General features: G+C 43.8%; 2 protein-coding genes across 4 annotated transcripts in view; both read left to right on the top strand.

The window, feature by feature from the left end:
- LOC112220809 (protocadherin gamma-C5-like) overlaps positions 1-14,045 on the top strand; it is a 201,642-nt gene that overhangs the window by 17,593 nt on the left and 170,004 nt on the right. The window lies entirely within an intron of this gene.
- LOC112220490 (protocadherin beta-15) lies at positions 8,011-11,736 on the top strand. The gene is made up of 2 exons (XM_024382356.2): positions 8,011-10,673; positions 11,728-11,736. The coding sequence occupies exons 1-2, from the start codon at positions 8,259-8,261 to the stop codon at positions 11,734-11,736; spliced, it is 2,424 nt and encodes an 807-aa protein (XP_024238124.1). The 5' UTR covers positions 8,011-8,258.

The following is a 14,045-nucleotide window of genomic DNA, read 5'->3' as shown; positions in this document are numbered from 1 at the left end:
CTGTGTTGTTGTATGTGTCAAACTGCTTTGCTTTATCTTGGCCAGGTCGCAGTTGCAAATGAGAACTTGTTCTCAACTAGCCTACCTGGTTAAATAAAGGTGAAATTAGAAGACATTTCAAAATGCTGCATGGAGGCATGAGGACTGCAGATGTGGCCAGGGTAATAAATTGCAATGTCTGTACTGTGAGACGCCTAAGACGGCGCTACAAGGAAACAGAAGCGACAGATGATAGTCCTCTCAGTGGCAGACCACAGGTAACAACACCTGCACAGGATCAGTACATCCGAACATTACACCTGCGGGACAGGTACAGGATGGCAACAACACCTGCCCGAGTTACACCAGGAACACACGATCCCTCCATCAGTGCTCAGACTGTCTGCAACAACGTTGCCTATGGGCACAAACCCACCGTTGCTGGACCAGACAGTACTGGCAAAAAGTGTTCTTCACTGACGAGTCACGGTTTTGTCTGACCAGGAGTGATGGTCGGATTCACGTTTATCATCGAAAGAATGAGCATTACACCGAGGCCTGTACTCTGGAGCGGAGTTCGATTTGAGGTGGAGGGTCCGTCATGGTCTGGGGCGGTGTGTCACAGCATCATCGGACTGAGCTTGCTGTCATTGCAGGCAATCTCAATGCTCAATGCTGCGTTACAAGGAAGACATCCTCCTCCCTCATGTGGTACCCTTCCTGCAGGCTCATCCTGACATAACCCTCCAGCATGAAAATGCTGTGCGTAATTCTGCGCGTAATTTCCTGCAAGACAGGAATGTCAGTGTTCTGCCATGGCCAGCGAAGAGCCCGGATCTCAATCCCATTGAGCACGCCTGGGACCTGTTTGATCAGAGGGTGAGGGCTAGGGCCATTCCCCACAGAAATGTCTGGGAACTTGCATGTGCCTTGGTGGAAGTGTGGAGTAACATCTCACAGCAAGAACTGGCAAATCTGGTGAAGTTCATTTTAGGAGATGCACTGCAGTTTATGTCTCAGTTGTTGAAATGCATTTTAATTAAGCTGTTGACATTTGGTTTCTTTATTTGCTGAGTTTATTTAAATGTTCTTATTCTTATTCCTACCTTGGAAACTCATTGTAGAAAGATGAGCTCCGAGTTTCCCACTTCGAAAGTATCAGAATCAACCAGTAGGAAGCTCTACGCAAAAAACATACCCACATTTTTATTCAGAGGATCAGAGTTTCCGAGTTGTCTTGAAAGTACCATATTGGTTAACTTGTTCATGCTTTAGGTTTGATTATATTGATGATAATGATAATTGATGACAAAATTTAAGTGAAAATGTTTTATGCTAATCTATTTTGTGGATTGAATTATTTTGATTTGAGTATGTGCTTTGAGCTGTGATGTCTATGATGTGATTGATTGATGTAGATGTTTTTTTTATTTTTTTTTACATATGCCTACACGCTGCATGTTTAAGGTTCAAATGAGTTAGTAGCCTTGTTTGCCCTGTTCGAGTGCAGGCCTATTTGGAAAGGGGCTACAAAATATAAATACGGTATGAAGAGAGCGACTAAGACAGAGTGATGAGAGTAGCGTTGCGCAGCGGCATGTGTATGTCGCTGTCCATGGTGCTGAAATTACATTTTTACGACCTTTAGGGTTTACTTTTCATCGCCTTTTGACTGTCATTACTTTCATTCATTGCCATACTCTCTGTTTTTGTATATTGCACCTCAAATATGATACCTGCAACGTAGACCTATACCTTTTTGGATATGTGTTCGCTTTGGAACGTATTTCTTTCAATCTATATCTTAACTCGTGAAAATAGTCTGATATGGATTTTAATGCCTGGTAAATCCATTTTAACTCAATCACTTTTTGACGTCACCCGTTTTGATTTGAACGAAACCTTCCATACATATTTGCCTGTTGTAGAGGTGTTCGGTAAGTGACTTTTTGGAACGGAATTCCAAAATATTCAAGAGATAAATGTGCTCAAAGTTGACTGATGTTACATACCACACCACACCATGAGACAACCATGTCTTCATCGCTGGAAAAGATCAACAAACGGTTTAGATTTATATCATATATAAAAAAGCTTACAAACAGGGTTGTTAAACTATATTGGGGGGAGTACAAAAAATGATATATATTTTCTTAAACCTTTAACATTATTTATCTAAAAAACGTGTAAATTCAGAGTTTTTTCATGTTCACTTTTGTTGTATCTTTCAGACCCTATTTTGAATGTGGATGTTATGTTTTGGCTGATAGATGTACAAAAAAAAATTGCAACAACATTTACATTTCAACTTTGAAATAGTACCACAAAGATGGTTGGAGGTCCACACATCAGAGAATGTTGACTTGAATGGGAATATCTGTTGTTTTAAATTATACTGCCAATTCTCAATATACTGTAAACCTATTGATATCATAGAAATATAGATCATAGAATAGACATGACCATTCAAGTTGACATTCGACAGTGGTCTGTCTACAAGCTAAATTACTGTGGTCTGAAGGGATAGGTCCGTTCTATTAAATGTATGTCTATGATTGAAATGACACCCACCCAGTATTCAAGAGCATGTTGTATCTCAACCGATAGCGGGCACAGCGCAGAATAGGGTCTGAGCTACAACATATGCAAATATTTTTTTTAAAGCACAGTTGACACATGGTTAGATACTTGATGTTAAAGGTTTATATCTAACAAAATCAAACAACTAAAGGCTATCCAAAACAAATATTATGGGTTATATTCTAGTCACTCAAAAATGCTATTTTACATGGGAATCAGAATGATTTAAAAGTATATATATATTTTTTTGAAATAATAACGTGGTTTGACAACACTGTTTGTAAGCTTTTAAATGATTTCCAACTCAACCGTTTGTATCTTCCAGTTAAGAACACATGGATGTCCAATGGTATGAAACACGAGTCAACTTTGAGCACCTTTATCTCCTGGATGTTATGACATTCAGGTCCAAAAAGTCACTTTCTGACCTCTTCTCCACGGGAAAACATGAATAGAAAGTTTTGTTTCAGGGATGCTGTCAAAAAAGGGATTGAAATCGAGTGGATTTACCCTTCCGTGATTGGTGTGTTGTGCGTTTACTGCCGTTTACTGTTTTTCTATATATTTGTCTTATTTACGTAATTACAGTAGTAGTCTACCTATTCAATCATGCAGCCCACTTATATAGGCTACAGATTACTATGATGACTTTTCGTGAAATATACTGTAGATTTAGAAGGTTTGTTTAACATATGTAATTTCTAAAGAGTACTCACTGTGTCGCTATTCACCAGCTGTGTTTTTATAGACCCAGTTCTCCACCCACTTCGTTCTGTTTCCAGGCCAGTGTGCTCTGGTGCCATTTAGCTGAGGAAAAGATTTGGAAACGGTCAGATTTCTGCCACATTCGGTGGATATTATTTTAATTGGTTTTAGATAAAGAACTAGATCGTGAAGAAAAACAGGACATGAGTTTACTGCTAACAGCAATAGATGGCGGCACTCCGCAGAGATCAGGTACTGTAGTCATACACGTCACTGTACTGGATGCTAACGATAACGCCCCAGTGTTTAGCCAGGCCGTCTATAAAGCCAGTCTGCCTGAAAACTCTCCTTTAGGTACTGTAGTGGTTACAGTAAGTGCTACAGATGCAGATGAGGGAGTGAATGGGGAAGTGACGTATGAATTCAGTCGCATATCTGACAAAGCAATAAAGGTATTTTCTTTGGGCCACAATACTGGAGAAATTAAGGTGATAGGTCCGATAGATTTCGAAGGCGACCCAAAATATGAAATGCGCATAGAGGGTAAAGATGGCTATGGCCTTTCATCTGATTCAAAAGTAATTATTGATATTACGGATGTAAATGACAACGCCCCTGTAATATATCTGAAATCTCTGAGTAACCCCATACCTGAGAACGCGTCACCTGGCACAGAGGTGGGCATCATTAACGTGCAGGATAGAGACTCTGAGAATAACCGACAGGTCCACTGCTCCATTCGGCAAAACGTTCCTTTTAATCTGGTGCCATCCATCAAAAACTACTATTCTCTGGTGACCTCGGGCGAACTGGACCGTGAACTAGTGTCTGATTACAACATTACAATCACTGCCACCGACGAGGGCTCTCCGCCTCTGTCCTCCTCTAAAACTGTTCAGTTATCTGTAGCTGACGTGAACGACAACCCACCTGTATTTGAGGAACAGTTCTATAGCGCACACCTGACCGAAAATAACAAACCAGGCTCCTCCGTGTGTTCTGTTACTGCTCGAGACCCAGACTGGAGACAGAATGGTACAGTGATTTACTCTATCTTACCCGGTGATGTGAACGGTGTCCCGGTGTCCTCGTTCTTATCCGTTAACGGAGACACTGGGGTGATCCACGCTGTGAGGTCGTTTGATTATGAACAGTTCAGGAGCTTTAAAGTCCACGTTGTGGCCAGGGACAACGGTTCTCCTCCGCTCAGCAGCAACGTCACCGTCAGTGTGTTCATAACAGATGTGAATGACAACTCTCCTCAGATACTATATCCCGCTCCGGAGGGGAACTCCTTCATGACCGAGCTGGTGCCCAAAGCTGCACACGGGGGCTCTCTTGTTTCTAAGGTGATAGCGGTGGACGCGGACTCCGGCCAGAACGCCTGGCTGTCCTATCATATAGTCAAATCCACTGATCCGGGACTTTTCACTATTGGTCTCCACAGCGGAGAAATCAGGACACAGCGGGACATTTCTGAATCTGACAACATGAAACAGAACCTTATTGTGTCAGTAAAAGATAACGGACAGCCCTATCTCTCTGCAACATGTGCCATGTATTTAGTGATTTCTGACAACTTGGCTGAAGTGCCAGAACTGAAAGATATATCTTATGATGAGAGCAATTCCAAACTCACTTCTTATCTGATCATTGCGCTGGTGTCCGTCTCCACCTTTTTCCTTACCTTCATTGTTGTCATCCTGGTCGTGAGTTTTTGCCGCAGGAGAAAGCCTAGACTGTTGTTTGATGGAGCTGTCACCATCCCAAGTGCGTATCTCCCTCCAAACTACGCAGATGTGGATGGCGCGGGAACTCTCCGCAGCACCTACAATTATGACACCTACCTGACGACTGGTTCGCGCTCCAGTGACTTCAAGTTTGTCAGATCTTACAATGACAACATGCTGCCTACCGACCAGACTCTGAGAAAAACTCCAACTGACTTTGCTGAAGCGTTTGATGACTCTGATAGGTCCCCAGAGGTAGGTAAATAATAATAAATTACATTTGTTATTGGCCTACATATGATAGAATAAAGGCTATACTTTCAATATAATAATTTAATTTCAGCTAAAATGCCTTGTACAATTACTTTTCCCCCTGGAGAAATTACAAGGCTACACCCACGAATTTACTCATTCCCTATTAGGTATCGATTATACATGCTCCAGGTTTCATACAATTTGTGATGTTTTAGATCATTATTTCTGCCCCATGCAATATAAATGATAACCTACAGCTTGATTTGATATTACATGTGTATTATTATTTTTATTTTTTTACTTCTGATGTGGTTCGCTTATGTTTGTGATTGATACACTACGTGACCAAAAGTATGTGGACACCTGCTCGTGGAACATCTCATTCCAAAATCATGGGCATTAATATGGAGTTGGTCCCCCCTTTGCTGCCATAACAGCCTCCAACTCTTCTGGGAAGGCTTTTCACTAGATATTGGAACATTTCTGATGGGAATTGCTTCCATTCAGCCACAAGAGCATTAGTGAGGTCAGACACTGATGTTGGGCGATTGGGCCTGGCTCGCAGTCGGCATTCCAAATTATCCGAAAGGTCTTCGATGGTGTTGAGGTCAGTGCTCTTTGCAGACCAGTTAAGTTCTTCCACACCGATCTCGACAAACCATTTCTGTATGGACCTCGCTTTGTGCACAGGGGCATTGTCATTCTGAAACAGGAAAGGGCCTTCCACAAACTGTTGCCACAAAGCTGGAAGGAGAGAATCGTCTAGAATGTCATTGTATGCTGTAGCATTAAGATTTCTCTTCACTGGAACTAAGGGGCCTAGCCCGAACCATGAAAAACAGCCCAAAGCCATTATTCCTCCACCAAACTTAACACTATGCATTCAGGCAGGTAGCTTTCTCCTGGCATCTGCCAAACCCAGATTCGACCGTCTGACTGCCAGATGGTGAAGCATGATTCATCACTCCAGAGAACCACGTTTCCACTGCCCCAGAGTCCAAAGGCGGTGAGCTTCACACCACTCCACCCGACGCTTGGCATTCTGCATGGTGATCTTAGGCTGCTCGGACATGGAAACACATTTAATGAAGCTCCCAACGAAAAAGTTATTATGCTGACATTCCTTCCAGAGGTAGTTTTGAACTCTGTAGTGAGTGTTGCAACAGAGGAGAGACGGTTGTTACACGCAATGCGCTTCAGCACTCGGCGGTCCCATTCTGTGAGCTTGTGCGGCTGAGCCGTTGTGGCTCCTAGATGTACATAACAACACCTACAGTTGACCAGAGCAGCTGTAGCAGGGCAGAAGTTTGATGAACTGACTTGTTGGAAAGGTTGCATCCTAAGACTGTGCCATGTTGAAAGTCACTGAGCTCTTCAGTAAGGCCATTCTACTGCCAATGTTTGTCTTTGGAAATTGCATGGCTGTTTGCTCGATTTTATACACCTGTCGGCAACGGGTGTGGCTGAATAACACGAATCCACTAATTTGAAGGGGTGTCCACATATTTTTGTATGTATATTGTATATTCGGTGGATATTTCACTCATGCTTCACATATTTGAGGTTACAGAAAATGAGTTGATAATCGGAATTTGGCACTTTTTGAGTGAATGTTTGTTTGGAAAGGGTTTACAAAAGAGAATTGCTGTGTCTGGCGAGCTTTTTGTAGAATTATGAGAGAATCAGTGTGCGAGTTTTTAAAGTGCAGTGCCGCTGAAGGCCTCTCATTGTTTCTGTCCATGGTGCTGAAATGTGGAAAATGTCTATAAACCAGTAGGGATCATTCATCATTGATTGACTGACGTGTCAACACTTTCCTTTCATGCCATCTTCTCTGTTTTTGTAGATTACATTGGGTGTGCTGGCTGTAAAACCAGGATTATACATCTTACTTGCCTTGCACCTTATATTTCAGATGTGTGGTCCTAAACGACTCTTTTGTAATGAATGTATTTTTCGCCTGAGTATGCGGACTGTATTCGTGCGACGATTTATATGTTGTGGACATACATCGTGGCATTTCCTATCCGTATATTTGGTTATGCTTATTTCGATAAACGCAGGGTAAAAGTTATTCCCAATAGCTATAAAGCAGGCTATAGGTATTATTCACGTTTTGTAAATCATTTAGAAAAATAGTTGCTGTGTGTCATTTTGAAAGGTATACTCAAAGTGTCGCTGTTCACCAGCAGTGTTTTAATAGATCCAGTTCTCCACCCACTGGTGTTGTCTTAAAGCTCGGGTGCCGTTGAGCTGACGTGTCTTTAACACTCAGCACATCGTATGCGATCCGACAACCTAATTGGTGCAGTTTGTCTTGCAAATGTGTGTCATGTTCACATGAGTAGGCTACATGTCTGTTGTTGAAGTGACAGTATAGACTTTTACAACAACTTGTTGACAACCTTACTTGTCGAACTACTTTGACATTCTCTTAGGACACAGTAATCAGAGGACATGACCTATCAGTAACATGCAAACACGATAGACATTTCTAATGCAACGTATTTTGTAGATCAAGTCACATCATCAGATATTATATAATGCAATTATTATCTAGGTCTCTGGGTGACGCTATTTTATCGCGCTGGATTTGGAATATGGCTTAATACAATCCAATGCTCTCCCTCCCCATCCGTGTTATTGTTACAGGAATATTGTGTGTGTGTGTGTGTGTGTGTGTGTGTGTGTGTGTGTGTGTGTGTGTGTGTGTGGGTGTGTGGGTGTGTGTGTGTGTGTGTGTGTGTGTGAGAGAGAGAGAGAGAGGAAGAGAGAGAAGAGAGAGCAAGAGAGCGAGAACTTTGGTAGCCCAGTCATAGTCATAGTGAGAGTGAGTGCACGCGATTGAGGCGGGAGGAGAGAAATCCAAACTGACACGAGCAGGCTCCGGAGTAGGGCATGCTCTACTCGGCTCGAGACGAGTATAAGAAGGTCACTGCGTCGCTTTGATGCTATATTTATTTTCAACCAAACTATACATTTTATAACTAATCTTAGTCGTGTTTAAACATGTTTTTACTACTAATAAATCGTATTATCAACAAGGGATTTACCATAGAGCAACTGTGCGTAAAACGGAGTAGCTGGCTGCGATTTTGGGGGATTGTGCTTCTCTTCGGCGCGTCGTCTGGAGATGTGCGCTACTCCGTACCAGAGGAGATGGAGCGCGGCTCGGTCATTGGGAACCTGGCTCTGGATCTGGGGCTGAAATTAGTTGAGATTGGTGCACGTCGAGCCCGCATCGTGGCGGAGGGCACTCGGCAGCTTTGTGAGCTTGACTATGGTTCGGGCTCTCTGTTGGTCAGCGAGAGGATAGATAGAGAGGAGTTGTGCGCGCAGGCAGCTGTCTGCGTCCTACAGTATCAGCTGCTGCTGGAGGATCCGCTCAAAGTGTACAGTCTTGTTTTGGACATTCAGGATATGAATGACAATAGCCCTGCTTTTGCTACTGGGTTAATTGATCTGGACCTGGTCGAGTCGACGGTGCCGGGGAGACGCTTCCCTCTGGAGAGTGCGCATGACCCTGATTTGGGAACCAACTCGGTTCGTGATTATAAACTGAGTCACAATGATCATTTTGCCTTAGAAATGAACACTCAAGTGAATGGAATAGCATACCCAGAGCTGGTTCTGAAAAAAACTTTGGACCGGGAGAACCAGGCCGAATACACTCTGACCATCAGTGGGGTTGACGGGGGGAATCCTGCCAGGTCAGGTACCGCGTCTGTTCACATCCATGTTCTGGATGCCAATGACAACGTCCCCGTTTTCAGCCAGAGGACTTACAGAGCCTCTCTGATAGAGAATTCTGCCACGGGCGTTTTGGTGGCGACGCTGAACGCCACTGATTTAGATGACGGTCCATATGGGGAGATAACCTACTATTTCAGCCACGTGTCTGACAAAACTAGAGGCATTGTTGAAATTGACCCTGTGAGTGGGGAGGTGAGGGTGGCGGGTCAAGTGGACTATGAGGAGGCGAGTGCGCATGAACTTGATGTCCAGGCTAAAGATGGCGGGGGTCAGGCATCACACTGTAAACTCATCATTGAAGTGATTGATGTGAACGACAATGAACCAGTTATTGCAGTGAAATCAGCCACGGCTATCATTTCTGAGGATTCTAAACCCGGTACCATGGTTGCTCTGCTTAACGTGTATGACCTGGACACTGGAAACAGTGGTCGGGTCAAGTGTGCCATCTCAAACGACATACCTTTCAAGTTGATATCAGAGGTTAAGAATTACTATATGTTGGTGACTGATGGTATATTAGATAGAGAGATGAACCCACACTATAACATCACGGTGACAGCTATCGACTCTGGTTCTCCCGAACTGTTCAGTAGAAACATGATATCCATCACAGTGGGTGACGTGAATGACAACCCCCCTATTTTTACGCAGAGCGAGTACACCGCCAACGTTTGGGAAAACCAACACAGAGGCACGTTGGTGATAAGGGTGAGAGCCGAGGATCTAGACGCAGGACCCAATGCGAAAATACTGTACTCTTTATCAAAAGGCATGACCCCAGAAACATTCTCTTCCCTCTCCATTAACGCGGAGACCGGAGAGCTCTTCACCTCGCGCCCCTTTGATTATGAGCAGGCCAGTCACTATCAGGTAGGAGTGACAGCTCAAGACGGTGGTGACCCTCCTCTTTCCAGTACTTGCACTGTGAGGGTGTTCGTCGGTGACCATAACGACAACACACCTGTTGTTCTGTATCCTGTCCAATCATCTGGCTTCATCGCTGAGGACCAGGTGCCACTGGAGGCACCCAAAGGTTACCTGGTTACCAAAGTGCTTGCTGTAGATGCTGACTCTGGCAATAACGCGTGGCTCTCCTACCATGTGGTCAAAGCGTCGCAGCCCAACCTCTTCACTGTGGGCCTGCACAGCGGGGAAATCAGGACTGTGAGGCCATTTGTAGAGCAGGACGAGCCTAAACAAACTCTTGTGATCACGGTAAGGGACAACGGGCCTCAGTCTCTCTCAGCCACTGCCACAGTCAATGTAGTCATTGGCGATGACATGCCTGTTTTAAACGAGCTTTTTGAGAACACGGACGATGACTCACAGGCGAGCTATAACTTGACGCTTTATTTGAAAATCGCCCTGGCGACCGTGTCTTCTCTCCTCCTTGTTCTGATCAGTGTGGTCGTGTACTTCAAGATGTGTCGACGCGGGTTTGTGTACCGCGCGTCTAGCCTCCCAGTCTTCCCCGCGGCCTACGGCCCCCCGAGATACGCTGACGTCAGCCGGTGTGGAACTGTCCTGAAAGATGACCAATATGACTCCTTTCTGACCACTGGCTCGTGGAAAGGTGACTTCCGTTTCGGGCCCTCCATAGACACTGACCCATTGAGGAAAAGCGGCATGGCCTATCAAAAAGGCACACTCAGACGCACAAGTCTCAAGGTGAGCCTTTGGGAATGGACTTCTGATGACGTAGTTCATTAAGTGTCAGCTATGGCAAAGCATTGCATCGGTTGAATGCGTTCAGTTGTGCAACTAACTGGGTATCCCCTTTCCCTTATATCTTATCTGAACTAAGCTCTGCTCATCTACCAGCAACTGTCTGGTTCAGTTGGTAGAGCATGGTGCTTGCATCACCAGGGATGTGGGTTTGATTCCCATGGGGGACCAGTATGCAAATGTATACACTCAAGTTGCTCTAGATAAGAGCACCTGCTAAATGACTAAAATGTAAATGTGAGAGTGTCATCATCTCTTGTGTAGCCTATCATTCTACTGCCCTGCCTGTCCTTTTTGTGTACTCTGTTTCTCTGTGTGTGGTTGTCTAGCAGGCTGATCTCTATGTTAGTTGGTTTGTTTTGGGAGCTAAAACCAGTTTGCAAGCTGTCATTTCTTTTATCTTGATATCATCACGTAGTTATGTCACACCTACAGTGGTTATGTCACACCTACAGTGGTAATGTCACACCTACAGTGGTTATGTCACACCAACAGGGGTTATGTTACACCTACAGTGGTTATGTCACACCTACAGTGGTTATGTCACACCTAGAGTGGTTATGTCACACCTACAGTGGTTATGTCACACCTACAGTGGTTATGTCACACCTACAGGGGTTATGTTACACCTACAGTGGTTATGTCACACCTACAGTGGTTATGTCACTCCTATAGTGGTTATGTTACACTATGTCACCTCATATGACCTCTCATTGAAACAGTTATAAGGAAAGGTCAGAGGTTGCTACTCTGATGGCCTCTGATAGAGCTTCACTGTTGCTGTGTTCAGTTGTCTTGGTCAGTAGTGATCTGGCTGTACTCAGGTCAGAGGTTAAATGTTGTAATGGTTATCGTGTGTGTGTGTGTGTGTGTGTGTGTGTGTGTGTGTGTGTGTGGGACTGTGTGTGTGACTGTGAGTCCCCAACACAGAGCGGAGAGCTTGTCACATTGGTTAGATTTCCATGTGAACCCATGTGTGCTCATGTTATGGCTGCAGGCTCTGTAATGGTCCACATTTCAGTCATGGGAGAAGAAGAAAAAATGTGAAGCATAAACCGCATTATGGAATCCCAATTTGTCTGCTATGCTGTGTTATACTGTAGCCATGGCCCAGCCAGTGGGATATGCAGTGCGTTACAGGGATTTAACTAGTGCCCGAGCCTTTTCCTGCTCAGGTCATCAGGAAACACTCCTGGGCCTAAGTGTGTGCATTGTGTTGAGTTGTGTGGTACATTTCTGTTTACTTGCTTTTGATATCTCCACACTCTGGTTTAGTGATCACATTCAGAATAGTCCTATTAGATGTTGCATTGATCAGGAATCGACTGCAGTTCTGTTGAGAGCCTGTACCTGCGAATAAGTAGTGTTGGGGTCGTACAGATGCCCTGGTACAGAGACTATGATAATTCCTTCACAGAACACTGCTTTCCAATTTGTCTGGTCCAATTTTGTGTCGGCCAACAATATCAAATATCAAACGATCATAGGAATGTCTTCCTAACGGTTTGCTTTCCCCCCTCTCTTTCCCTCTCTCTCTCTCTTTGGCCTCCCACTCCCTCTGAATGGACCTCCTCTACACATATGACAGGTGAGAAACGTTCACTTTTCTAATTCTACTCGCAACGCTCACACACAATGAGCAACACACACGGGCTCAGAAACAATGACAGTAAGTAAGACACCGTAGGTCGCAGGTCTCGCATAGATTCACAACTAGGCAACGCTCTCTAAAAAAAAAAGAGCCACTGTGACATTTTAGGGGACATTTCTCTCTCTCTCTCTCTCTCTCCCCCATGTATTTTCTCTCTCCACTTGTCTGTCACTTGTCTGCCTTCAAAACAGCAACTACATTGTATTTTCCTTTGTACAGGTCCAAAGAAAGAATCGTGCATCAATCTAAACCATTTCCAAGTGGCTTTGTACTCAAAACAAAGCACGTAAGGTCATTTTATTTAAACTTCAATTATCCAGGGTAGTCTCACTGAGATATAAATCTGTTTTTCAAGAGAGACCTGGTCCAACTGAGACTGCAGCAGGGGGGGGGGGTGACAATAACAACTTACAGACAGAGACACACCATGAACTTCATGTTGACGTAGACACATACAATACAATTACAGAAACATACAAGCGTTGTAGATATGTACCACTGCATCAAGTCCTAATGACAATCACATTCTTCAGTAACATGTGAGTCAACCAAACTTTTAAACAAGACCCTGGAGTTTCCAGCTGGTCTGGAGAGAATTCCAAGACCACGGAGCTGAGTAGCTAAAACACCTTTTGCCATGATCTGATTTTAGGAACCGTTAAATGTAAGTAAGAGTGAGACCGTGACTGGTATTTATTTGTAAGACCTTATCAAAGAAGAACAGAGGTAAAGCTGTAGTTTTCCCAAAATGGCCTAATAGATCATAGTGGACCAACGTTTAAGCCTACGTAGAGTCAACGAAGACCAGCCAACAGCACTTTAGAGATCACAGTGGTGTCAGATGCTTTTGGTTGGTAGTAAACCTACGTGCTGCATGATACATGGAATCAAGTGCCTTCAGGGGTAGTGCTTGGGGTCTGCCCATAAACAACATCATTTCTTTAGCGTTGTAAAATACCATTGCACTTTGTTTTTGAGGAATTCGGAACAAGCTTCAACTCGTACAGATTCTGTTGAATGATGGTAAAAGCTACAGTATGTTGAGCTTTTTCAAAAGCCAAAGTCAAACTGCTGCCACTTGAGTAGAAAACAGTGTCATCTTGCAAGACAGTATGGTCCACAGCGTCAAATGCCTTTGACAAGTCTATGAACACAGATGCACAATGCAAAACTTCTTATCCAGGGCACGGTGAATATCACCCAAAACATTCAACATTGCTGTAACAGTGTTGTGGCTTGACCTGAAAGCTGATTGCGTACCACTCAATATATTGTTTTTCTGGTGGTAGGCTTTAAGCTGCTTATTGACTAGGGACTCCAATACTTTTGCCAAAGCAGACCATTTAGATATGGGCCAATAGTTGCTCAGTAGTGTGGGATCACCTCTGTTCAAAAGAGGTAGGTCAAATGCTGTTTTGCACAACTTGGGGATGACATGACATTCTAGGGTGAGGTTGAAGATGCATGTTCAAGGTTGTCTAGATCATCAGGCCCAGGGGATATATATATATATATATATATATATACAGTATATATATATATTTTGTACATAAATTGCTTTCATGGCTCTATGCACCTCGGATACAGAGAAGGTGAGAATGAGAACCTGGAGAAGAAGTGCTCAGGAGTGTCAGGTAATTTCACGGGGGATCATTTTGACCTTT

The sequence above is a fragment of the Oncorhynchus tshawytscha genome, linkage group LG21 (genome assembly GCF_018296145.1).
Source record: "Oncorhynchus tshawytscha isolate Ot180627B linkage group LG21, Otsh_v2.0, whole genome shotgun sequence".
Lineage (NCBI taxonomy): Eukaryota > Metazoa > Chordata > Actinopteri > Salmoniformes > Salmonidae > Oncorhynchus > Oncorhynchus tshawytscha.
This window is presented reverse-complemented; position numbering and strand designations above follow the sequence as displayed.